The sequence below is a fragment of the Ranitomeya imitator genome, chromosome 4, assembly GCF_032444005.1.
Source record: "Ranitomeya imitator isolate aRanImi1 chromosome 4, aRanImi1.pri, whole genome shotgun sequence".
NCBI lineage: Eukaryota > Metazoa > Chordata > Amphibia > Anura > Dendrobatidae > Ranitomeya > Ranitomeya imitator.
Genome location: NC_091285.1, coordinates 273,338,390 through 273,365,066, shown reverse-complemented (window position 1 = coordinate 273,365,066; position 26,677 = coordinate 273,338,390). Strand labels below are relative to the sequence as shown.

At 45.2% G+C, this 26,677-nt stretch overlaps 2 protein-coding genes across 3 annotated transcripts in view; one reads left to right on the top strand and one right to left on the bottom strand.

The window, feature by feature from the left end:
- RAB3IP (RAB3A interacting protein) overlaps nt 1–26,677 on the top strand; it is a 97,160-nt gene that overhangs the window by 32,540 nt on the left and 37,943 nt on the right. Inside the window, exon 5 of the mRNA XM_069764618.1 lies at nt 6,304–6,381. Coding sequence (XP_069620719.1) covers nt 6,304–6,381 — 78 coding nt within the window. The remainder of the gene's footprint in view (nt 1–6,303; nt 6,382–26,677) is intronic.
- Nucleotides 1,097–5,421, bottom strand: LOC138675937 (pneumococcal serine-rich repeat protein-like). 2 transcript variants are annotated; one of them, XM_069764616.1, is made up of 7 exons: nt 5,162–5,421; nt 4,710–4,792; nt 3,823–3,884; nt 3,650–3,736; nt 3,293–3,488; nt 2,980–3,139; nt 1,097–2,207 (listed from the first exon to the last, which is right to left on the bottom strand). In XM_069764616.1, the coding sequence occupies exons 3-7, from the start codon at nt 3,865–3,867 to the stop codon at nt 1,106–1,108; spliced, it is 1,590 nt and encodes a 529-aa protein (XP_069620717.1). In that variant the 5' UTR covers nt 3,868–3,884; nt 4,710–4,792; nt 5,162–5,421; the 3' UTR covers nt 1,097–1,105. The 2 variants fall into 2 exon arrangements, with proteins under 2 accessions (XP_069620717.1, XP_069620718.1); XM_069764617.1 differs by lacking the exons at nt 4,710–4,792; nt 5,162–5,421 and having other exon boundaries at nt 3,823–4,644.

Here is a 26,677-nt window from a genome sequence, read left to right as displayed (position 1 = left end):
GCTCTGCTTTCCGGCTCACAGACAGTACAGGAGGAGTGCAGAGCGCAGCGCTGGAGGACAGACAGCGTTAGGTAAGTATGTAGTGTTTGTTTTTTTTACTTTTAGCATGGTAACCAGGGTAAACATCGGGTTACTAAGCGCGGCCCTGCGCTTAGTTACCCGATGTTTACCCTGGTTACCAGTGAAGACATCGCTGGATCGGTGTCACACACGCCGATCCAGCGATGTCTCCAGGGAGTCCAGCGACGAAATAAAGTTCTGGACTTTATTCAGCGACCAACGATCTCCCAGCAGGGGCCTGATCGTTGGTCGCTGTCACACATAACGATTTAATTAACTATATCGTTGCTACGTCACAAATAGCAACGATATCGTTAACAATATCGTTATGTGTGAAGGTACCTTTACACTACGGTGTGTGAAACGTCCATCGCCGTCAGCTTCCCGTACTGTGCCAGCCCTAAAGCACAGCACAGCGTTTAAGGCAACGGTGTGCTCAGCTTTACGGGCGGGAATCACAGTGTCAGTGCGGAAAGATGACGGCGAGGGACTTGGTAGACACCTTTTTATATTAGTGGGGTATTGTAAACTTTTTATTTCAGTGATTAAAACAGTGCACTACCCAATTTTCCCTTGTTTAAAACAAAGACATCGCTGGATTGGTGTGAACTCACCAATCCAACAATGACAGCTTCTGATAAGTTACCCAAAAAATATTCCAAATCATTTGCTGATAACCAAAAAATCACAGCAGGGGCTCAATCGTTTTACGATTTCAGAAAAGACAAAGTTAAAACAACTATATCCATACTGAAATCGTTGTGTGATGGTACTTTGTAAACGTGACATATTGAGCAATGCTGTTTGTGTTTGTAACATCTGAGTACAATGAACGACAGCCATATAAGAAAATGTTAAAAAAAATAGAGATAATATTGTCACACATTGCACATCTGGTGTTACAAAGACACGATTTGTGTGTACGGCGCAAGGTGTGATTTGGTGCAAACTTTATTTGAGACAATAAAAACCAAAATTTTTTTTAAAAAAAAATATAACAAATTTATTTTGTGTTACAAAAAAAATAAAAAAAGGGAACCCGGTTTTAAGGGGTGCCAATGTCCGCAACCAAAGGGGATTCATATCCCCCAGTTTTTTGTGATGAGGAGACCGAGGAGGAGGAAGAGGGGGAGGAAGCAGCATACTCTATGACACTAGACGGGATGCCGACATCAGTCCAGCCAGTGGATGGTGGTGGCGAGACTGCAACAGAAGCAGGTGAGAGAGGAGGAGGGACGACCAGTGTCCTTGGCTGGCTACTCCGGCTCTGGGTCGACCCAGGCTGTGTAGATGGTGTACTCCTGGTTGACCCAGGCTGGGTAGTGGGTGTACTCCGTGTAGACCCAGCCTGGGTACTTGGTGTGCTCCGGGTCGACCCAGGCTGTGTTCTGGTGGTACTTTGGGGAGCAGCCATAGCCAAGGACGTAGTGCTTGTGGTCGTCATGGTCTTCTTCTTCTTCTTTTTCCTCCTCTCTCCCTCTGGGTGGGGGTCGGCTTCCCGTCTGTGCCCCCTTGAAGGCCTGTCAGGCTCGGAACTTTGGGGCTCAGTTCTGTGGTGGCGGTGGCGGCGGCGGTGGCCCTCGGCACGCGGACCTCTGTGGTGGTGCTCTGCAGCAGGAGTCGGAGTCATGGCAGCCAGCGATGGTACTGCGGGCATATTTGTCGCTGACTGCATGACCCGAGCCTGCTGCAGAGCACTGACATATAAATTGTTGCAGCCCTGCATGAACGAAATCTGGAGTTCCGGCGTAAGATGTTCCACCATGCCGTTGTGAATGGCACTAAAGAAATGTTTTGCCGGCCTCGAGAGATCCGTTTCGATGTTTTCAAGACGCCGTTCGATATTGCACATTTTATCGCACAGCGCCTTGAAACCATTCTGAAATACGGTACTCAGATGTAAAAATTCGGACATGGGCGCCCTGTCCGAGGCCCGCTGACGCTGTCGGGAAGACCCAAAGGACGGAGCAACAGAGGCCTCGGCCAGAGGAACATCTGATGGACCGGCTGCCGGTTCGCCAGATTGTGTTGTTGCAGACCTGCTCTCGCTGTGGGATGGCCGCGACAGTTCAGATGGCGCTTCACAAAGGACCGCTCTTGAGGGTCGTCTTGAGGATTGGACAGTCTCGCGGGTGCTGCTGTGTGTTCTGTGAAAACATAAGGAAACCATTAGTATAAAAAATATCACATTTCACATGCGTCAGAACATTTTACCGCCAGGTATCCATTACCGCCATTAATATTACACTATTTTTAATATTGACACTGCATATGCACCATCAATATTAAACAAACGGTATTTATTTAATTCTAAAGAGTCACCCATGTTTTTAGTTTGCAACGCCAGACAATTATGCTTAGGTTGGAACTGCCATGACGTCACGGTCATGTGAACGAGACGTCATCACAGGTCCTGCGAGCTGAGCAACCATGGGAACCTAACCAGCTTTGCAGTGGAATGTATGCCGTATCTATTATATTTAACTTTATTATGTATAAAAAATCGTAGATACACCTGGCAAGTGTGAGAAGATAAGAAATGAATAAAAAATTCAAGGTCAACGAGTGGTGAAAAGTTTAAAAAAAAAAATTTTTTAACTTCAATCAAAAGCAGAGGATGAAACATCTGCACAATACAATAAAAAAACTATCTACGCGTTTCAGGTCTGATGTTCCCTGTCACCTGAAACACGTAGATAGAGTCTATTGTATTGTGCTGATGTTTGATCCTCTGCTTATGATTCAAGAGGAGAAAAGTATGTATTTTTGCACAACTCTGTGAACTAGCCTTTTTTTACTTCATTTATATACTTGGTACTTGGCAAAATAAAAGGCTGGGCAATAAGCAACGTGACTGGAATGTAGTATGTGAATATGCATGTTGTGAAAACTAGGTGTGTGAATAGGTACTATACTTACTCTCTGCTTTCAAGGACCGGTCGCAAGAACTGCAGTATACGGTTATGCTTGTACACCGAGGTCCTTGAAGCGCCAGCACCACTACGAGCCTGTCCCTCCTTTTTCAGGCCCCTCTTGAAACGGTCCTTCATGGAGCGCCATCTGGTCCTCAATTGTTTAACTGTGTATTAAAAAAAAAAAAAAAAAAAAAAAAAGGTTTTAGATAATATATCGAAAAAGATTACGCAACCGTGTGCAATCCCAATCAAAGACATCACAGACGGTTGTGTAATCCTGGCATGATGGGTCACAGCACTATTTTTTAAATACTTACGGAAACTGGCTTTGGCCTTGGCGTTAGCGCTGTCGAAGCCATCCCACAGCGTTTGTGCCACCTCCAACCACAGACGCCGCAATATGCCCTGGTCCGCGTGCTGGGGGTCACGGCTGTCCCACAACGGGCCCCGTGCTTCTATTGATGCCACCATTAGGTCAATGTTAAGTGGCTCATCCAGGGCCCGTTGTGAAACCTAGAAAAGAATGGAAAATATGAAGGTTTGAAAGAGAAAAAAATTGTCCCTATCTCCTCCACCGACACCTACTACACACAACACCACACCCTACCACCACCCCCCCAATACCCGCAAAAAAAAAAAAAAAAATAAAATAAAGGTTTGAAATAAATACTTACGCTCCGTCCTGCAACCACAGCTTGGCCCCGTGGTCCCTGCTGCTGCTCCCTCTCTTCCTCCTGGTTCTCCTCCTCACTTGAAGAAGCCTGCAAAATAGTTTAACAAAAAGTTGAGTGACCCATCTACAAATGACAGCGAAAATATAGCAAGCAATAGTAGATCATGTACTCACCGGACTCCTCAGCGGTGGGGTGCCGGAATCACTGCCGCTGGCCATGACTAATTAAAGCAGTTCTGAAATTAACAAAAAAATAACATTGACTATGCTCCTATGCACTATCATGCAATAAATAATATTAAAAAAAAAAGGCATTTAAACCACAAATAACATTGCACTCCAACTGAACTAACGATGAGCAAACTACACTGCCACATTGATTAGATTAAAGAAACAATGGCAGAGACAACCCAATGCCAGAGTACAAAAGGCTAAAGATAAGAAAATTAACAAGTACACAATGTAGTAATCCCAAAAGATTTTTTAAAAAAAGAAAAATTACAGTATGCACGGATCAACACAAAAAACACAATATGTGGTTGTAATAAAAAATATTTCAACACGAAAAAAAATAAGGGCAGAAACATAAATACTTTACAATGAAACCAACAGTGCCGGAGAAAATAGAAGGGGATACAACGCCATACATCGCAACCAGAAACATACAACTATGTATTTACACAACCACAGTGCTGAAAATAATACACAAATTGCAATAAAAATGTAATAAAAGGCCTCAAAATCATTCTATACTACCATACTTTACAAAACAACCGACAGGGCCAGAGACAATGAAACGCCATCATATAACGGAAGAATAAAACAGCACAACTGAATACAAAAACAACACCAAACCAAAAAATGGAAACTCAAAATCAATCTTGGAAAGAACACTAATCAAGGCCGCAGACAATGAAACGCCATCCTATACACAATGCCGTACATCAAAACCAGACCAAAAAGACCACAATATCTTTAGCCACAGTGCAGAATATAAAACACTATTTGCAAAAAAAATTGTAAAAACATGTAGAAAATGCACATAATCATTCTATACTTACATCTCTGGACAGCGGATGAGAAGACAGTTGCTCTGATGTGTCTGGTCTGATGTTGCCTAATAATTCTTTACACAACCACAGTGCTGAAAATAATACACAAATTGCAATAAAAATGTAATAAAAGGCCTCAAAATCATTCTATACTACCATACTTTACAAAACAACCGACAGGGCCAGAGACAATGAAACGCCATCATATAACGGAAGAATAAAACAGCACAACTGAATACAAAAACAACACCAAACCAAAAAATGGAAACTCAAAATCAATCTTGGAAAGAACACTAATCAAGGCCGCAGACAATGAAACGCCATCCTATACACAATGCCGTCCATCAAAACCAGACCAAAAAGACCACAATATCTTTAGCCACAGTGCAGAATATAAAACACTACTTGCAAAAAAAATTGTAAAAACATGTAGAAAATGCACATAATCATTCTATACTTACATCTCTGGACAGCGGATGAGAAGACAGTTGCTCTGATGTGTCTGGTCTGATGTTGCCTGTTGTGTAGCCGGCAGCAGAAGTGACAAACAATCCTACATTTTCTTTATATATGGGGGATGTTTTTCTCACTGTTTGCACTGTCTAGACACTGTCTAGACACTTTTTTGTTTCATTTTATGTTACGACGCATGCGTCGCACAACGCATGCACGACGCACACCCGCGACGCAAGTGCGTCGTCAATACGTTTCAATGGGAAATTGTAACGCATTGACGCACGAGCGACGCGCGCGTTTTTTTGGCGCTCCGAAAATGCAACATGTAGCGTCTCCGACGCCACCCAGGTGCGGTGTTACGACGCATGCGTCGTGCGTTTTACTGAAAACGCACGACAACGCAACGCATGCGTCCCCAATGATAAAGATAGGGGCGCATGACGCATGCGTTGTCGTGCGTCGGCGACGCAGCGTCGCATGACGCTAATGTGAACGTACCCTAACCGAGATCGACTGCCAAGGCTCAGCAAAGCAACACCACCAGACAGTTTGCTGGAAGATGCCAGTAAGCACTTGCATCAATACCTACCACCACCATAACTCAAACTAATAAACTGATCTATACTACTGCCTCAGCAATCATGAAAAAGGCTTAGCTATACACAGAAGTACGTGTCCCCCTTGGAAAAGAAGACTGGAGACAAAGATCAAGGTGACACGATGGGAAGTCGGACAACTATTAATTACTCTTAATAGCTAGTAATTATTGTTGACTGATTTACGGCCATCTACCGTTAACGTCCCCTTTAAACCAAATTAAGAATACATAGTGTTTCTTCCAAGGAAATGTAGTCTTTCCAGACCCTGTTCTTAAATTTTATTAGGATTAGCTTTATATTTAGTGAAAGAATGTTTAGCCTTACCTTCATTTAATGGGTTGCCTCCCAATCAACAGTCACAGGTAAGTTCTAAACGTCATGGTAGAGTTAAATTAGCTAATCTACTACTTTTCATAGTTTCTCACTAGCAAAATGCCTACTTCGCTGGGACCTCTGGTTTAAACTGTAAGGTGCTATTTTACTATTAATGCCATCTAATGGCTGGCAAAAAATGTAAGTCATCATGTCTGTAAATTTCTCTGTTCCAGGAGGCACACAAAATGGTTCATGAAGCAAATGTAAAACAGGCCACGGCTGAGAAGCAGCTCAAGGAAGCACAGGGAAAGGTATGTGATTAAAAGCGGAACATTTTTCTTTCATTTGATATTTTAGTCTTCATTAAAAATCCCGTGTCCCCCGGAAGAATTCTATCGAAACGCGCGTAGGGGACTTAGCAGATCTCGTGCTGCTTCCACCGTGGTAATTATGTTCTGAGGTTTTCTTCCATTAACTATATTATATTTGCCTATCAACGGATTTGTTGTGGTAGCTTTTTTTCATCTGGCATATGGGTACCCTTATATATGTCAGCGGTACTATAAGTTTAGCCAGATTCAGCCCACTCAGTCTATTGGCTAGATAATATATGTATATGGTAATAGCATTACGTCTATAGGTTGATTTCTTCAGACATTAATTCCATTGCCATTAGGTTATTTACCACTTAGTGTTTTCGCCTACAATTGCTGTCTTTAGGCATTATGGTGTGGTTTACAAGAGATCTGTTGTTATTTTGATCGGAGGTACTTTTTATATTTGATTGGTTGTATACCAATGTTGGGTTTTAATAACAATTTTTGTATGAATAAAATCTACCAATTTTTTGAACTTTACATTCTTGTGGCCTGTCTAATTTATTTGGTAGGCTCTTTTGTGTTTATGCATCAAGTTTGCAGCAGGTCAGAACAGTGAAAAGTAGTTTAATTACTGAAGCTATTTAAATTTTTCTTGTTACTTTGTTTATTGCTAACAAGAAAATTTCAAAATTGTTATGGTAAACTTAATTTTCCGCTGGGATATAATTTTGATTGTAACTCTGCTTTTTTTCAAAATAGTTTGGATTTATTCTAGAAGTGAACATCTTGAGTATTGCTTCTAGAGTCAGATTCACATGAGTTTTGTACATATTGAAGTGTATATTTTATATAACAGATTCTTATGGGGGTTTACTGGGTTTGGTTATCCCAAGTTCATATGCTGTTTGTCTGCAATGCAAATTCCAAACACTGCTAAAATGCTTTGTAAAATGTAAAGAAAACAAGAATGCAGTGATTTGGAAATCTTATAGCCTTGTTTCATTAACCCCTTTACCCCCAAGGGTGGTTTGCACGTTATGGACCGGGCCAATTTTTACAATTCTGACCACTGTCCCTTTATGAGGTTATAACTCTGGAACGCTGCAACGGATCCCGGTGATTCTGACACTGTTTTCTCGTGACATATTGTACTTCATGATAGTGGTAAAATTTCTTTGATATTACCTGCGTTTATTTGTGAAAAAAACGGAAATTTGGCGAAAATTTTGAAAATTTCGCAATTTTCCAACTTTGAATTTTTATGCAATTAAATCACAGAGATATGTCACACAAAATACTTAATAAGTAACATTTCCCACATGTCTACTTTACATCAGCACAATTTTGGAACCAAAATTTTTTTTTGTTAGGGAGTTATAAGGGTTAAAAGTTGACCAGCAATTTCTCATTTTTACACCATTTTATTTTAGGGACCACATCTCATTTGAAGTCATTTTGAGGGGTCTATATGATAGAAAATACCCAAGTGTGACACCATTCTAAAAACTGCACCCCTCAAGGTTCTCAAAACCACATTCAAGAAGTTTATTAACCCTTCAGGTGCTTCACATGAATTTTTGGAATGTTTAAATAAAAATTAACATTTAACTTTTTTTTCACAAAAAATTTACTTCAGCTCCAATTTGTTTTATTTTACCAAGGGTTACAGGAGAAAATGGACCCCAAACGTTGTTGTACAATTTGTCCTGAGTACGCTGCTACCCCACATGTGGGGGTTGACCACAGTTTAGGCGCATGGCAGAGCTCGGAAGGGAAGGAGCGCCGTTTGACCTTTCAATGCAAAATTGACAGGAGTTGAGATGGGACACCATGTTGCGTTTGGAGAGCCACTGATGTGCCTAAACATTAAAACCCCCCACAAGTGACACCATTTTGGAAAGTAGACCCCCTAAGGAACTTATCTAGAGGTGTGGTGAGCACTTTGACCCAATAAGAGCTTCACAGAAGTTTACAATGCAGAACCGTAAAAATAAAACAAAAAAATTTTCCCACAAAAGTAATTTTTTAGCCCCCAGTTTTGTATTTTCCCGAGGGTAACAGGAGAAATTGGACCCCAAAAGTTGTTGTGCAATTTGTCCTGAGTGCGCTGATACCCTATATGTGGGGGAGAACCAGCGTTTGGGCGCATGGGAGGGCTCGGAAGGGAAGGAGCGCCATTTGGAATACAGACTTAGATGGAATGGTATGCAGGCCTCACATTGTGTTTGCAGAGCCCCTAATGTACCTAAACAGTAGAAACCCCCCACAAGTGACCCCATATTGGAAACTAGACCCCCCAAGGGGGGGGGGGGGGGACAATACAGATCGGTGATCTGCCAGTTTGCACAGCACTCTGACAGATCACCAATCTGTCAAACAGCGCTGCAGCGTTACCAAGTGCCTGCTCTGAGCAGGCACTTGGTAAGTCACCTCCCTCCCTGCAGGACCCGGATCCGCGGCCATCTTGGATCCGGGACTTGCTGCAGGGAGGAGGTAAGAGACCCCCAGAGCAACGCGATCACATCGCGTTGCTGCGGGGGTCTCGGATGCCCGCAGGGAGCCCCTCCCTGCGCGATGCTTCCCTATACCGCCGGCACATCGCGATCATCTTTGATCGCGGTGTGTCGGGGGTTAGTGTGCCGGGGGCGGTCCGTGACCGCTCCTGGCACATAGTGCCGGATGTCAGCTGCGATAGGCAGCTGACACTCGGCCGCGCTCCTCCCGTGAGCGCGGCCGATCGCGCTGGACGTAATATTCCGTCCTTGGGAATTAAGGCCCACCCCACATGGACGGAATATTACGTCCAATGGCAGAAAGGGGTTAACAAAAGAACATAAAGCATAGATCAAAAGCTAAGGCCACATGCACATGTTGAGTATTTGGTAAATATTTTGCATCAGTATTCATAAGCCAAAACCAGGAGTAAGTGATAAATACAGAAGTGGGGACATGTTTCTATTATACTCTTCCTTTGATTGTTCCCTTCCTGGTTTTGGCTTACAAATACTGATGTACAATACTGAATGTGTGATTGTGGCTCAAAAGTTAAAAATTTTTCTATTTCATTTGAAAAAAAACCCCGTAATTTTAGAAATTGGCAGCATCACATCCCAAAAGTTGAGACAGGGTTAACGAAAGACTGAACAAGTGGTTCTAATAAACAGCTAGTGTCAATAACCAAGTCACAAGACATTGTTTATAAAGAGCAGTGATGGAGGCAGAGTACCCACCATCTACAGTAGATATCATAAGATCCATAGATTCTAATGAAAACCATGTGCACAAAGGACAACGGCGATAGTCGTTATTGGATGCTCATTATCTACAGGCCTTAATGACCACTGATACGCATTTTAACGGCGGTAGTTAAGGGTACTTAATCCACAGCGCCGTTAATTAACAGCGCTGTGGAAAAAAGTGTATAGTGCCCCCCAGTCGGATTTTCTCCAGGGTCTCGGCTACCAGGGGTACCTAAGACCCCAGAGAATATGATTCAGATTGTTTTTTACAAAACAAAAGTCCGATTTGCCTTTTCCCCTAATTTCCCCCACCACCACCACCGTCACCGTACCTCCCAGTGTCCATGGACCCCACCTCCTGCATCCCATAGATTTCTCCTATTGGTTCATTTTGATCAAAATAAAAAAAAATAGTAAATAACCCCCCCCTTTATTGCCCCTAGAAAAATAATGAAATAAAAATATATCCATTAGGAAGTGAGTTGGGCTACAGTGAGTTGGGCTACAGTGAGTTGGGCTACAGTGAGTTGGGCTACAGTGAGTTGGGCTACAGTGAGTTGGGCTACAGTGAGTTGGGCTACAGTGAGTTGGGCTACAGTGAGTTGGGCTACAGTGAGTTGGGCTACAGTGAGTTGGGCTACAGTGAGTTGGGCTACAGTGAGTTGGGCTACAGTGAGTTGGGCTACAGTGAGTTGGGCTACAGTGAGTTGGGCTACAGTGAGTTGGGCTACAGTGAGTTGGGCTACAGTGAGTTGGGCTACAGTGAGTTGGGCTACAGTGAGTTGGGCTACAGTGAGTTGGGCTACAGTGAGTTGGGCTACAGTGAGTTGGGCTTAGGGGGTTGTGTTGGGGTTGTGGTTAGAATTGGGGGGTTTCCACTGTTTAGGTACATCAGGGAGTCTCCAAACGTGACATGGTGCCACCGTTAATTTCAGACAATTTTGCGTTCAAAAAGTCAAACTGTGCTACCTCCCTTTTGAGCCTTGCCATGTGCCCAAACAGTGGCTTTTCCCCAAATATGTGGTATCGGCGTACTCGGGAGAAAACGGACCAAAAAATTTGTTGTGCAATTTCTCCAGTTACCCTTGTGAAAATAAAAAAAAAAAATTGGTTTCAAAGTAATTTTTTTCTTGTGGAAAAAGTAAAATGTTCATTTTTTTTTTTTCCTTCCACATTGCTTTAGTTCTCATGAAGCACCTGAAGGGTAAATAAACTTCTTGAATGTGGTTTTGCGCACCTTGAGGCGTGAAGTTTTTAGAATTGTCACTTTTGGGTATTTTCTGTTATATTGAACCTCCCAAACTCTCTTCAAATGTGAGGCGGTCCCTTTAAAAAAAAAAAAAAAAAAAAAAAAGTTTTGTACATTTTCTTTGAAAAATGAGAAATTGCTAGTCAACTTTTAACCCTTATAACTTCCTAATGAAAAAAAATAGTGTCCAAATTGGTGCTGATTTAAGTAGACATGTGGGAAATGTTATTTATGAAGTATTTTATGTGACATATTTCTCTGATTTAAGGGCATAAAAATTCAAAGTTTGAAAATTGCAAAATGTTCTAAATTTTTGCCGTATTTCTATTTTTTATAAATAAACGCAAGTAATATCAAAGAAATTTTACCACTAACATGAAGTACAATATGTCACGAAAAAACAGGCTCAGAATCAGCGGGATCTGTTAAAGGAATCTGTCACCTACTTTTTTGTATATAAGCTTCGGTCACCACCATCAAGGGCTTATCTACAGCATTTTGTGATGCTGTAGATAAGCCCCCAATGTAACCTGAAAGATAATAGCAAAGTACTGCAGTGCGCAGGCGCCGGGAAAGGTCTGAGAAGCCCAACACCTGCGCACTGCAGTACTTTGCTCTGCCCTCAACAGGGCAGATAAAGTACGCCACGCAGGAGCCGCGACAGGGAGCAAGGAAGATGACAACATCGTATGAAGATGGGAGGCGCCGGACCCGGACCTGCGACACCCATCGGACCGGACCGCTCCCCAGGTGAGTATAATCTAACTTATTTTTCTTATCTTTCAGGATACATCGGGGGCTTATCTACAGCATTACAGAATGCGGTAGATAAGCCCCTGATGGCGGTGGTCGAAGCTTATATACGAAAAAGTCGGTGACAGATTGCCTTTAAAGCGTTCCAGAGTTATAACCACATAGTGACAGTGGTCAGAATTGTAAAAATTGGGTTGGTCATTAGATACCAAATTGGCTCTGTCACTAAGGGGGTTAAAGAACAACTACAAGATGGATTTCATCAACCAAGTTATCATTTTATCAGTATAATGGTGCCAACCTGGCAGTGTCTGTAGGTTACTGTGCACAATCCTACTGACAGGTTCCCTTAAGGCTATGTTCACACATAGCGTCCTGTCTCTGCGGGTTCTCCCGCAGCGGATTTGCTAAATCTGCAGGGGCACACCCGCTGCGGTTATCCCTGCAGATTTATCGCGGTTTGTCCTGCGGGTTCCGCTGCGGGATTTTACCCCTACTATTGATGCTGCATATGCAGCAATATGCAGCATCAATAGTAATGTTAAAAATAATAAAATAATGGTTATACTCACCCTCTGACGTCCCAATCTCCTCGGCGCTGCACGTGGCGGTCCAGTTCCAAAGATGCTGTGCGAGAAGGACCTTCGTGACGTCATGGTCATGTGATCGCGACGTCACCGCAGGTCCTGGTCGCATAGCAAACCTGAGAACGGACAGCCGCGTGCAGCGCTGAGACTTCAGAGGTGAGTATATCATTATTTTTTATTTTAATTCTTTTTTTTTTTTTTTTTTTTTTACACAAATATGGTTCCCGGGGCCTGGAGGAGAGTCTCCTCTCCTCCACCCCGGGTACCCACCCGCACATTATCCGCATTACTTCCCGCATGGTGGGCACAGCCCCATGCAGGAAGTAAGCGGATCAATGCATTTCTATGGGTGCAGAATCGCTGCGATTCTGCACAAAGAAGTGACATGTTGCGGGTTGTAAACCACTGCGTTCCCGCGCGTTTTTTCCCGCAGCATGTGCACAGCGGTTTGCGGTTTCCATAGGGTTTACAGGTTACTGTAAACGCTATGGAAACTGCTGCGGACCCGCAGCTGCAAAATCACCGCGGTAAAAACCGCAATGTGTGAACATAGCCTTAAGCTGCACTGCATTAAAAACAGACATGATTTTGTTATTAAAATCACTGCATAGGCTAAGAAATACTCCCAGAATTCATTGTCTGTGAACAGTTTGCTGTGTAATCCACAAAAAAACTCGATCATGCAAAGAAGTCTGATATCAATACAATCCAGAAATGATGTCATCCTTTGAGGGCCAAAGATCAGGTTAAAATGGATTTGGGCAAAATGGAAACCTATTCTGCAGTCATATGAATTACAATTCTTCATGTGCCTGTGAGTCTGCAGGATCTCCAGGTCATAATGACTCAAAGGACCATCTTATCGGGACACCGTTCTATAGCCGGTATCTGTGGGTATGAGGCTGCATTAGTGACTATGGCATTGGACAGCTGGCATATCTTGAATTATATGATCAATGCAGACTTTTATACAGAGGTTTTAGAACCAGATATGCTGTGGTGCAGACAATGTCTATTGCAGGGAAAACTTTGCATAATTCAGCCAGATGATGCTAAACCACGTACTGCATCACAACAGCATGCATGACTTTGCAGAGAAAATGTTCGGGTGGTGAACTGACCTCCTGCAGTACAGGCTTTTCACCTATAGAAAACATTTGATGCATTATGAAACAAAAAATCCGTCACGGGAGAACTAAGTCTATGACGCAGCGAGAAACCTACGTCGGACAAGAATGGGACAACATTCATCTCCCAAAGTTTTAGCAATTGGTTTCCTCACATCCTAGATGTCTACCCTCTGTTGTGAAAAGGGATGCTACACAATAGTAGACATGGCCGTGTCTCAACGTTTTTGAGATGTGTTGCTGCCATCAATTTCTAATTGAGTCCATTTTCCTAATGAAATGGATCATAGAGTTATACATTTTACCATGTTCTGTTGTGAATACAACATGGCTATAAGCGATTTTCAGAATCCTTGCATTGTTTTCTTTACATTTTACAAAGCCCCTCAACATTTTTGGAATAAGGATTATACCTTATTCCAAAGGTGTATTGTTAAAGGGGTTTTCTCATGAACAAAAGTACATTTCTCCTTCGCCTCATTGGGGGACACAGACCATGGGTGTTATGTTGCTTCCACTAGGAGGACACTAAGCAAAAAAGAGATTAGCTCCTCCTCCGCATTATACACCCTCTGCTGGCTTTACCCTGAACCAGTTCTTTCTTAGTGTCTGTAGGAGGCACTTGGGTCTGGCTTCAGATCTCTACGTTATTTTAACTTTTTTCCTTTTTTACCCTTTTTTTTTTTTTTTTTTTTTTTCTACGGATTCAAGGGGCGACAGGGCCTTTCAAGGTCCCGATCTCCCAAAATCAGCAACAGGCGGGCACGCGGAGTGTCGTCTCCCCGTATCCCCTCCTGCAACGCCAGCCTGAGCTCTCATCGAGGCGACTGATTCCTTTAATGCAGGGGTCCCCAACTCCAGTCCTCAAGGCCCACCAACATGTCATGTTTTCAGGATTTCCTTAGTCTTGCCCAGGTAATAATTGCATCACCTGTGCAATGCAAAGGAAATCCTGAAAACATGACCTGTTGGTGGGCCTTGAGGACTGGAGTTGGGGACCCCTGCTTTAATGGGTCCGCTCTCCCCACACCAGAAACAGATGGGAACATGGGGTGTCACCCCCAAGTAACCCCTTCTGGAGCCAGGTTCTTCAGCCGGACATGCCAGCTTGCCTCAACAATCCTGACAAGAAAATTACCACCATCGGAGATAACCACTTTCAGTTCACGACTTTACCCTTCGGCCTCGCCACGGCTTCCAGGCTGTTCTCCAAGGCCATGGCAGTCGTTATTTCTATACTGCACTCTCGGGAAGTGGTGATTCTGCCCTACCTAGATTACCTCCTTATCAATGGATCGTCCCTTCAAGCCTGCGTAGAGTGTCAGCATCACCGTGGACACTCTGATTCGTCTAGGTTTGCTAGTGAACCTGAGCAAGTCCTTTCCAGCTCTATCCCAGAGGATCCTCGTTTTTAGGCCTGGAAGCTTCCCAAGGGTTGATAATTCCCCCTTCAAGAAAGATTTCCACACTTATCCGGGAAGCTCGGAAGCTTCCCCTTGGCCGTTCTCTTTCCGTGCAGGTTGGAACGCAGGTCCAGGGAAGAATGGTGCTGACAATACTATCAGTACCGTTTCGCTAATCTGCATCTCTTTCTTTTGCAGCAGGCACTGCTACCAGCCTTCGTTTTTTTTTTTCTCGACAGGGTCTCCGGATCAGGCAGTCTCTGAGGCAGTGGAAATTGTTGTCCTCATTGATTTGGGTAAAGTTCTACTTCCTTATCCCTCGCGGGTGTTGACCACCGACGCCAGTCTTCCTCCGGGAAGATCAAGGCGGAGAGAATCCCAGTGATTCTCTTTGCCCCAGAGCGTGGTACGCGGATCTAGTGCAGCGGTTACCAGACCGTCCAGACCTTCTTTCAAGGGCCAATCTTTCACCAGAACTCCAGGGTTCGGAGTTCAATGGCTTGGCCATTGAATCCTGTTTTTTTTTTTTTTTTTTTTTTTAGCCCAGGCTGGTTTTCTCTCAATAAGTAGCTTCCACTATGATTTATGCGCGAAAACCTAACCTTCTCAGTCGCCCATGACAGCACTACCAGAGAGAGAGAGAGAGGGGATCCGCCCTTCAGGGACAGGAAACCTACAGGATAAAAGGGTGGTACCTCTCCCCTGCATCAGTTTGGTTTCCTGTCCCTGACGGGGAACCTTCTCGGACGGTACCTGTCATGACCGACCGGAACGTAAAGACCAACTTGGCGAAGATCCGGAGCCAGCCAGTCTGGGTTCTGGCAGCGGGGAGGCCCCTGCCACGGCTGGTCCGGTATCCAAGGCCGCCACAGCTTCGACCGATGGGTCCGGAAGCGTGAGAGTGGGGAAGCGCAGCCGCCACTCCGGATAGGAGTTGGGGCGCTCCAGCACTCTGCCGCACACAGGACGCCGGATTCCAAGATGGCGCTGCACCGGAAGTAGTGGAGTAACTTCCGGTTCAGGGGCAGTGAGGTGAATGACTGCACCAAGATGGCGCTGCCCCGGAACCGGAATCCTTCATTTCCGAGTCGCTGAGTGCGCGCGCATGCGCAGTAGCTGCAGGAAAGGGGAAAAAAAAAAAAGACGCTTCCTCTAACAACGCAGCCACGAGGGGAGGGGATGAGCGCCATCCTTTAAAAAAGTGCACATGGAGTCCCCTTGCTGCATGCCGGCCCAAGGTAGTAAGCCATGGAGGACCGCGATTAGCTGCTCCAGCCACCGCAGCAGCAGCGCCATCATCAGCGGCAGAAGTCGGACGCTCAGAAAAAGCGAACTTCTGCGGACAACCAGAGTTCTCGATCCGGTAGCTATTCCACGCAGCATAGTAAAAGTTCCAGTGTGGTAAACCTGCTGCCGGCCACGGATCACACACCTCAGGATCCTGCCCCTCCTCAAGAACCGGTACCCGTGGCTGCGTCAGATTGGTGAGTGATCTTCGTGAAAGCTCACTTTTTGTAATTGGGGTTCCCCTTCTCCATTTCTTAGGCAAGGAAGAGAACGGGGAAGACGAAACATAGAACCAGCCCCTTATGCGAGAAAGCCCTACCACAGTCTTAAGATAAGAAGCTATGTGACTCCTGTATTGAGCGAGTCCTCTGTGAGGAGACCCCAAACTTCGACTCTGAGTTACGTTCGGTAATTAAATCAGAGGTTGAGATGGTGTTTAACTCCCTTTTAAAGGCGAAAGGAGAGCTAGTAGGAAACAATCATTTATTCGGATTCCCATGACAGCACTACGAGAGAGGGGATCCGCCCTTCAGGAACAGGAAACCTACAGATACAAAAGGGCGGCACCTCTCCCTATGCATCAGTTGGTTTCCTGTTCCTGAAGGGACAGGATCCTACAGATGAATCTCGTAATGGATCCCAGGCCGGCCGGACCGAATCAGGTAGCGGGGGGGGGGGGGTCTCCTACCTCGGCCGGTGCGGAAACCCCTGGAAGACGTCACGGTGGTCCTGGCTGGACTGCACGTCAGTGACGTAGACAGCAGGGAGCAGAGTCCGGAGGATTCCTGATCTCCTTCAGCGCCAGCGCCGGTAAGTATAGCGCTCCTTCGGTTCATGTGGTGGTGCAGCGCGGTGGTGAGGTAGCGGTGCCAGGAGGGGAACGCTATCCGGAGCGCTACTGCGTGCTCTTCGGCGTCCTGCATCGCTCTCAGCGTTAGCTGGAGCGTTTCCGGGTGCAGTGACGTCGAGGGGGCAGAGTCAGCAGGCGCTTCCGGGTCACTGGGGAACTGCACATGCGCAGTTCATCCAAGATGGCGGCGCCCATCGATCCTGAACGCCGGACTCCTCACACACGGCGCTGACCCCCCAGCTGTAGCCTCATCAGCAGGAACCAAGGAGAGTGGCGCCAGGCAGCCTGCTGACCGGATCTGAGGGGGATTTAAGCAGGAGCTGGATTTAGACCTCTGCCATTGGTCACATCCACATCATGGAGAGTGATGGTGAGCGGCAGCTTCAGCTGTCGGAGGAGGTGCGACAAAAGCCCACGGAGAAGGAGCATGCCAGGAGTGACCAGTCCAGCCGTAAAAGCTCGTCCAAGCAGGGATCTAGAGCATCGACTGGCAAAGAACCCCCTCGTGTTCCGGTACCTTTGTTGGCGTACACTGGTAAGAGATCTACGTGAATGCTCACTCAGTGACGCGGGCCCCTTATACTTTGTCATTCTAGGGGAAGAAAAGTGCAAAGTCGAAACATAAGGAGTGTGCCCTGTGTGAAGTCCCGTTACCAGATTCTTATACTAAAAAATTATGCGCCTCCTGTATACAACAGACGGTGAGGTCTACAGGAGTGGAGGGGTTGAGTGACATCAGGCTAGATAGATGGTATCACCCTTATTGTCCTCCCCTAGGTAGCGGAAGAATCTGCTTCTACGGCTAATCTACGTGAGATGATCCGTACAGAAGTAAGGGAATCCCTGCGGTCTATGTCCCAGGCGGGAAGTTCAAAACAGAGAGCCTTGGTGATCTCTGATTTGTCAGAGGAAGATAAAGAGGAAGGTTCTTATGGCTCAAATCTCTCTTCCTCGTCATCAGAAGAGGAATCTGGCCGATTCTGTCTGCCTCTGGACCGGGTGGATAAATTAGTTAAGTCGGTCAGAGGTACGATGGGCCTAGAAGAACCTAAGACTCAGCTTTCCCGTTAGGAGCTAATGTTCAGTGGCTTGGAACACAAGAAGCGTAGATCCTTCCCGGTGAATGATAAAATTCAAGACCTGATTCTCCGAGAATGGAAGAAACTGGAGAAGAAAGGCTCATTACCACCAGCTTTAAAACGCAGGTATCCCTTTGAGGATACGACTGTGGATACCTGGGACAAGGCCCCTAAATTAGATGCCACGGTGGCAAAGGCATCAAAGAGAGCCGCATTACCTTTCGAGGACATGGGATCCCTTAAAGACCCTCTTGACACGAAGGCGGATACCTTCCTTAAAGGTACTTGGGAGATGGCAGCCGGATCCTTGAGACCGGCAGTGGCTGCGACTTGTACAGCCAGATCCCTAATGGTCTGGCTGGAACAGTTGGAATCCCAGCTTAAAGAAGGCGCTTCCAGAAGTTCTATTCTAAGTGCGCTTCCGGTGATTCAAGATGCTGCGGCTTTCCTGTCGGTCGATTCGGTCAGAATGGCGGCCAGAGCAGCAGGACTCTCCAACGCGGCTCGTAGAGCCCTGTGGTTGAAGTGTTGGTCGGGTGACATTCAATCAAGGTCCAAATTATGCGCTATTCCATGCAAAGGGGAATATCTCTTTGGGCCAACCTTGGATGAGCTGCTTGAAAAGGCTGGAGATGACAAGAAAAAATTCCCTAGTTTGTCATCAGCCTCTTATCGGCGTCCATTCAACAGGAGGAGATTTGGTCGCGGAAGGAAGCGCGCATCCTCGCCCTCTAGAGAGAATTTTAGATGGGAGGATAGACGCAGGAGAGGTACGGGTTACATGTTCCGCCGTTCCTCAAAAGAACGTAAGAAACCGGACCAATGACTAGCAATCCCTGTGGGAGGGAGATTGTCAGCCTTCTCTTCCGCATGGACTAACATCTCAAATAGTGACTGGGTCCGAGGTATTATTTCAGAAGGCCTGAAATTGGAATTTATTCACTGGCCTCGGGATAAGTTTATGCTAACCCCCTTACGTTCCTCCACTATTGAACAGACGGCTTTAGAGGCAGAAGTTGTGAGTTTATGCCTTAAAAACGTGCTGATTGAGGTCCCAGAGTCAGAAAGAGGGAGTGGATTCTACTCTCCTCTATTTCTGATTCAAAAACCGGACAGGTCATTTAGGACTATTATTAACCTTAAATCCCTTAATGAATACCTGGTTAAGGCCACATTTAAAATGGAGTCAATCAGCTCTGCAATAAAAATGTTGTTCAAACACTGCTTCATGGTAGTTGTGGACTTAAAAGATGCGTATTATCATGTTCCTATCCATGAGAACTTTCAGAGGTTTCTACGTGTGGCAGTGTCTATGGGGGGTATTGTTCGACATTTTCAATTTAGAGCCCTTCCCTTCGGCCTCTCAACGTCTCCCCGAGTATTCACTAAAGTTGTTGCGGAGGTCATGGCACACTTACGTGAATTTGATATCCTCATAATCCCTTATCTGGATGATTTCCTGATAGTTGGAAACTCAGCAGACCATTGCCTTGCTCAAGTAAAAACAGCTATGTCTAAACTAGAGCGTCTGGGCTGGATTATAAACTATGAAAAATCCCGATTACAACCCCTAAAAACCCAGAGATTTCTAGGGCTGCTGTTAGATTCCGAGTCCCAACAATGCTGTCTTCCACCTGATAAACTGCTCCATATCCAACAACAGGTATTAAAAGCAATTAATAAACCAACCATGACTCTTAGACAGGCTATGTCTTTGTTAGGTTCCCTAACTTCCTGTATTCCGGCCGTCCGTTGGGCACAGTTCCACTCCAGACCTTTACAGTTTGACGTACTGAATTATGATAGTCTTACAAGGTTCCTTGCAGGGTCAGTTGACGTTGAGTCCAGAGGTTCTGACATCTCTTAGATGGTGGCTGAAGGAAGACAATCTGTCAGCAGGAGTTCCCTGGGTGACTCAAGTGACTCGGGTAATTACGACGGACGCCAGCCCCACGGGGTGGGGGGCACACATGGGTGACGTAGTAGTCCAGGGTTTATGGGATCCCCAAACATCAGCCTCTTCCAATCAGAGGGAGTTAATGGCAATTGAATTCTCAATTAAAGAACTCCTCGTATATCTACAGGGTCACCATGTCAAAATCCTCTCCGACAAACAGGTGGCAGTGGCCTATGTGAATCACCAGGGTGGAACACGCTCCAAGTCCCTGATGGAAGTAGAGGATCGCCTGCTCCAGACAGCAGAAAACCATTTTCTATCTTTATCCGCAGTTCACATAAGAGGGAGAGAGAATATAAGAGCAGACTTTCTAAGTCGAAGCACCTTAAAACAAGGAGAATGGTCTCTGAACACAAAGATCTTCAACCGGATTGTCCACATGTGGGGTCATCCAGAAGTGGACTTATTTGCCACCAAGCACAACAGAAAGACGATAAATTTCTGTTCCTTAAATCCCAGGGAATATCCACTGGCAGTGGATGCCTTCCTGATCAAATGGGATTTCCGATTGGCATATGCGTTCCCCCCGCTCAATCTATTGCCGCTGGTGGTCAGAAAGATAATGGAGGATCAAGCGAGAGTCATACTGATCGCTCCGTTCTGGCCCAGAAGAGCTTGGTTTTCCTGGCTCAGGACCATGTCCGTGAAAGACCCCTGGGTGCTGCCGGACATTCCGGACTTACTTCATCAAGGTCCGATCAACCATCCACAAGTGAAGGGTCTCCATTTGACGGCATGGTTTTTGAGAGGTCATTGTTAAAAAGCAGAGGTTTTTCTCCAAACCTAATTGATACCCTTATGAAGAGTAGGAAAAACATAACAACTAAGATCTACTCTAGAACTTGGAGGAAGTTTCTGGCCTCTTCAAATTTTAATATTGAAGAGGGTATACCAATCAACCAGATTCTAGAATTCCTGCAGAGGGGGCTAGAGCTAAATCTATCCACAAGTACACTAAAAGTACAAGTATCAGCCCTGGGGGCTCTATTTTCTTGTAACATTGCGGGTAATTATTGGGTATCAAGGTTTATCAAAGCATCTAGTAGATCCAGACCTATACACAGGAATAGGTCAATGCCTTGGGATCTCAATCTAGTCCTTTCAGCCTTGACTAAGGAACCATTTGAGCCCTTACATTCAGCCTCACTTAAAATTACTATCCCTCAAAACAGCGTTTTTGGTGGCAATTACATCTGCTCGTAGGGTAGGAGACATACAGGCTCTTTCTAGGCTGTCCCCTTATACAGAATTTCTACAGGACAGAGTAGTCCTCAGACCAGATCCAGCTTATTTACCAAAAGTGGCCTCAGATTTTCACAGATCTCAGGAGATAGTGTTACCGTCATTTCTCCCTAATCCTTCTAATTCCAAAGAGGAGTTACTCCATACATTAGATGTTAGGAGATGTCTATTAGAATATATATCAGTCACTGATGCTTGGAAGAGAGAGGATGCGTTGTTTCTATCCTTCCAAGGTCCCAGGAAAGGTCTTAGAGTTTCAAAGTACACGCTAGCGAAGTGGATTAGGGAGGCTATCTCTCTGGCTTATACTGCAGGTGGAGGTCCAGCTCCGCAGAATCTGAGGGCACATTCCACCCGCGCCATGGCTACATCCTGGGCTGAAAGATCTGGAGTGTCGATCGACCAGATATGTAAGGCAGCTACATGGTCATCCCCTTCCACCTTTTTCAAGCACTATAGGTTGGACTTTGGGTTCTCTTCTGATCTCACCTTCGGGTTAAGGGTGCTGCAGGCTATAGTCCCTCCCTAAGGTAGTTTACATCTCTGTAATTCTCTCGTAGTGCTGTCATGGGATTCCGAATAAAGCATTAAGCTACTTACTGGTAGCGGCATTTTTCGGAGGCCCATGACAGCACCCTTAGTTCCCTCCCTATTCACGTGGGGGTTGCACTTCCTATAGTGTATATATAATGAGATAGATAGATCTCACGTGTGGTATATAGTTCAATATGATGGATTATTTTTGTACATAAACTGTATATAATGTATATTTGTGTGCTACTAACCGCGGTAGTCCTCTCAGGCTCTGAAATACAACTGATGCATAGGGAGAGGTGCCGCCCTTTTGTATCTGTAGGTTTCCTGTTCCTGAAGGGCGGATCCCCTCTCTCGTAGTGCTGTCATGGGCCTCCGAAAAATGCCGCTACCAGTAAGTAGCTTAATGCTTTCCTGATAGGAATTCTGACTCTTCCAGCTCCGAGAGTAAAAACTCAGACACGCAGGATTCCTCCTTCTCTTCTTCGGATAATGAGAGTGGAGGTCGTCATTGCTTCCCCCTAGATGAGGTTGATGGCCTTGTAAAGGCAGTGAGATCAACAATGGGGGTGTTGGACCCTCATACTGATAAAATGGTGCAGGACATTGTTTGGAGGGCTATCCCAAAAAAAGCGTAAGGTGTTTCCCCTTAATGAAAACATTCAAGCATTAATTAAAAAGGAGTGGGAGAAACCTGAAAGGAAAAATGCATTGGTTCCGTCTATTAAAAGGAAATACCCCTTTGAAGAAGAGGCTTTTGTCTCATGGGATAAAGCCCCCAAACTCGACGTTGCGGTAGCTAAGGCTTCGAAAAAGTTCGCATTGCCATTCAAGGATATGGGAACCCTGAAAGATCCTCTTGATAAAAGAGCAGATACTTTTCTTAAAGGGGCCTGGGAGTCAGCAGGAAGATGTTTAAGGCCAACCATAGCGGCTGCCTGCACGTCACAATCTTTAACCCCTTCATGACCTTGGGATTTTTCGTTTTTCACTCCCCTCCTTCCCAGAGCCGTAACTTTTTTATTTTTCTGTCAATTTGGCCATGTGAGGGCTTATTTTTTGCAGGACGAGTTGTACTTTTGAACGACCTCATTGGTTTTAGCATGTCGTGTACTAGAAAATGGGAAAAAAATTCCAAGTGCGGTGAAGTTGCAAAAAAGTGCAATCCCACACTTGTTTTTTGTTTGGCTTTTTTGCTAGGTTCAGTAAATGCTAAAACTGACCTGACATTGTGATTCTCCAGGTCAGTGCGAGTTCATAGACACCTAACATGACTAGGTTATTTTTTACCTAAGTGGTGAAAAAAAATTCCAAACTTTGCTAAAAAAAAAAAAATCATGATCTGGGGTCGGTTGAGGGCTTATTTTTTGCGTGCCGAGATGACGTTTTTAATGATAGCATTTTGGTGCAGATACGTTCTTTTGATCGCCCGTTATTGCATTTTAATGCAATATCGCGGCGACCAAAAAAAACGTAATTCTGGCGTTTTGAATTTTTTTCTCGCTATGCTGTTTAGCGATCAGGTTAATGCTTTTTTTTAATTGATAGATCGGGCGATTCTGAGCGCGGCGATACCAAATATGTGTGATTTGATTTTTTTTTTTATTTATTTTGATTGGGGCGAAAGGGGGGTGATTTAAACTTTTTATATTTTTTTATTTTTTTCATATTTTTTTTAACTTTTTTTTATTTTTTTAACTTTTGCCATGCTTCAATAGCCTCCATGGGAGGCTAGGAGCAGGCACAGCACGATCACCTCTGCTACATAGCAGTGATCTGCTGTTCGCTGCTATGTATCAGAAAATCAGGTGTGCTTTGAGCGCCGACCACAAAGTGGCGCTCACAGCTACCGGCGATCAGTAACCATAGAGGTCATCCTAATAGCCCCCTTCTGGCCCAAGAGAGCCTGTTTCCCATGGCTGAGGATGCTATCGATCACTGATCCCTGGGTTCTTCCGGATCTTCCGGACCTCCTGTCTCAGGGACCGGTGTTCCACCCTCAGTCAGAGAATCTCCATCTGACAGCGTGGAATTTGAGAGCTCATTATTGAGGGAAAGAGGGTTTTCTGACAAACTAGTATCCACACTAATGAAAAGTAGAAAACCTGTGACCACAAAAATATACGGCAAAACCTGGAAAAAATGTTTGTCCTCCTCCGGGGTAAGGTTGCAAGACGGGGTTCCAGTGGCTGAAATATTAGAATTTCTACAAAGGGGGTTAGACCTAGGCCTTTCAGTAAGTACCTTTTAAAGGTACAGATAGCAGCTCTAGGAGCATTATACTGTGAAAACATAGCGGCCAACCCTTGGGTAATACGGTTTGTCAGAGCAGCCGCAAGGTCTAAACCTGTAACTATACGTAGATTACCAACCTGGGATTTGAATTTAGTATTGTCAGCCCTAACAGAATCCCCGTTTGAGCCTATAGAATCGGTACCCCTTAGGATTCTTTCACTCAAAACGGCCCTCCTAATAGCCCTGACATCGGCCCGTAGGATAAGTGACCTCCAAGCCCTGTCTGCAAACCCTCCCTTTACACAAATCCTGGACGATAAGGTTATACTAAAAACAGACCCTGCCCATCTACCAAAAGTTGTGTCCACATTCCATAGATCTCAGGAAATAACCCTTCCTTCTTTCTGTCCAGACCCTAAAAATAAGAGAAATTCCATACACTTGGTGTAAAAAGGTGTCTAGTCCAATACATTAAAATCACCCAGCAGTATAGGAAGGAAGGGTCTCTTTTTATCTGCTTCCAGGGACCCAGAAAAGGACTCAAAGCTTCTAAGGGCACTATAGCTCGCTGGGTCACAGACACAATAGCCTTGGCGTACTCATCCACCGGGAACGCCGTTCCGCAGGGACTGAAGGCCCACTCTACAAGGGCTGTGGCGACCTCCTGGGCCGAAAGGTCAGAGGTACCATTAGATCAAATTTGTAAGGCGGCCACCTGGTCATCACCTTCAACCTTCTTCAGACACTACCGCTTAGACCTAGCCTCTTCGTCTGACCTAACCTTCGGAAGAAGGGTTCTTTAAGGCAAAATTTCAGCTCTATCCTTCCCATTCCACCGAAGAATAGCTTCCAAGTCAAGGGTTAAGACCTTCATACAGGGGGTTTTGCATCTTGTCCCTCTCTATAAGATACTTGGGATCTTAATCTGGTCCTAGGTGCCTTCCAGGAGGCTCCCTTAGAACCCCCTGCAGGATATGTCGCTTCCCCTTCTTTCTTGGAAAAGTTGCTTTCCTTGTGGCAATAATATCCATCAGGCAGGTTTCTGAGTTAGCAGCTTTGTCTAGCAAAGCTCCTTTTCCCGGTTTTCCGCCAGGGCAAGGTGGTGTTGAGGACGTTTCCATCTTTTTCTTTGTCTAAGACCATTTCTTCCTTTCATCTGAAATTAGGGCATAGTTTTGCCCTCGTTCTGCCTAGCTCCGGCTCATCGTATGGACAAGGTCCTCCACTCCTCGACTTGTGAGGGCACTCAGGAAATACTTTCCCATGATAGCGTCTTTTCACACATCTGATTCCCTTTTTCCGCTTTTCCAAACGGAATCAGAAAGGGACCTACCTGTTTCTAAGGCTGCTATAGCAGAGGGATCACTTCAGTGATCCATGACGCTTACCGTGCCAGGGTTCAGCCTATCCCTGCGCGGATCGAGGCACACTCCACTCGGGTAGTGGAGGCTTGCTGGGCCATTCAGCACCAGGCATTGGCACAGCACGTGTGCACGGCAGTGGCTGGTCCAGCCTGCACGCGGTTGTTGAGCATCACAACATTCTTTTGTAAGCTACTGCAGATGTGACCTTTGGCAGATGGATTCTGCAACCGGCAGTATCACATCTGTAGGGCAGATTTGACCTGGTGGTATACAAGGTTTCAGCTGTTGCGCTGTTTCCCACCCAGGGACTGCTTTGCGACGTCCCATGGTCTGTGTCCCCCCCAATGAGGCAAAGGAGAAATAGGGATTTTTGTGTACTCACCGTAAAATCCTTTTCTCAGAGACGGTCATTGGGGGACACAACACCCACCCTATTGGCCTGTTGGCTTGTGGTTTGCTCTTTGGTTTTTGACATGTTGCCTTGTTGTTTACCATTTATGAGCTCCTACTGCTTTGACACCGAACAGGTTCAGGGTAGAGCTAGCAGAGTGTGTATTCTGCGGAGGAGGAGCTAATCTTTGTGTTTTGCTTTGTGTCCTGCTAGTGGCAGCAGCATAACACCCATGGTCTGTGTCACCCAATGAGCGTCTCGGAGAAAAGGATTTTACGGTGAGTGCACAAAAATCCCTATTTTAATCAATAGATCTGGGAATAATAATTTCCACAATTGGATATGTAAAAAAAAAAAAAAAAAATTGGCCCTGTGCTGAAATAATCTGATAAATGTGCCCCTGCTGTGTACTGTGTAATGGCTGTGTCTGACCGTGCAGGAACATGGTCTGATCATACAGCAGTCCCTGGGCAGGGGAGGGGGAAGGAAAAGAGTTTACAGACAGGACAGCAGGGGATCACAGCTGATTCTTTTGTAGATTGTGAGCCCTCACTGGCAGCGTCCTTTCTCTTACTGTACCAGTCGTGACTTGTATTGGTAAGATTATTGTACTTGTTTTTACTATGTATACCCCTCCTCACATGTAAAGCGCCATGGAATAAATGGCGCTATAATAATAATTCTTTCTGTGAGGTAAAACATTTTCCTGCTGGTTTTTTAAAAAAAATTTACCTCAAAGAATTAATATTTTAGCTCAATAATTTGTGATTCCCCTCCTGTGATGTCTGTATGCTCTTTTGTATCCCCCCATCCCCCCCCCCGCCCAGGAGCTGACGTATGATCATACCATGTTCCTGCACGGTCAGACACAGCTATTACACAGTACACAGCAGGGGACATGAATAACATTCTCAGCACAGGAACCTTTTATTTAACCACATCCAATTGTGGAAAGTATTACTATTCTAAGATCTATTTCTTTATCGCCTC

Coding starts and splice junctions, on each gene's coding strand:
- LOC138675937 (XM_069764616.1), bottom strand. CDS start 3,867: ATGGCCAGCGGCAGTGATTCCGGCACCCCACCGCTGAGGAGTCCG. Junction 3,737..3,822: donor CCCCACCGCTGAGGAGTCCG/GTGAGTACATGA, acceptor ACTATTTTGCAG/GCTTCTTCAAGTGAGGAGGA. Junction 3,489..3,649: donor CTGTGGTTGCAGGACGGAGC/GTAAGTATTTAT, acceptor ATTCTTTTCTAG/GTTTCACAACGGGCCCTGGA.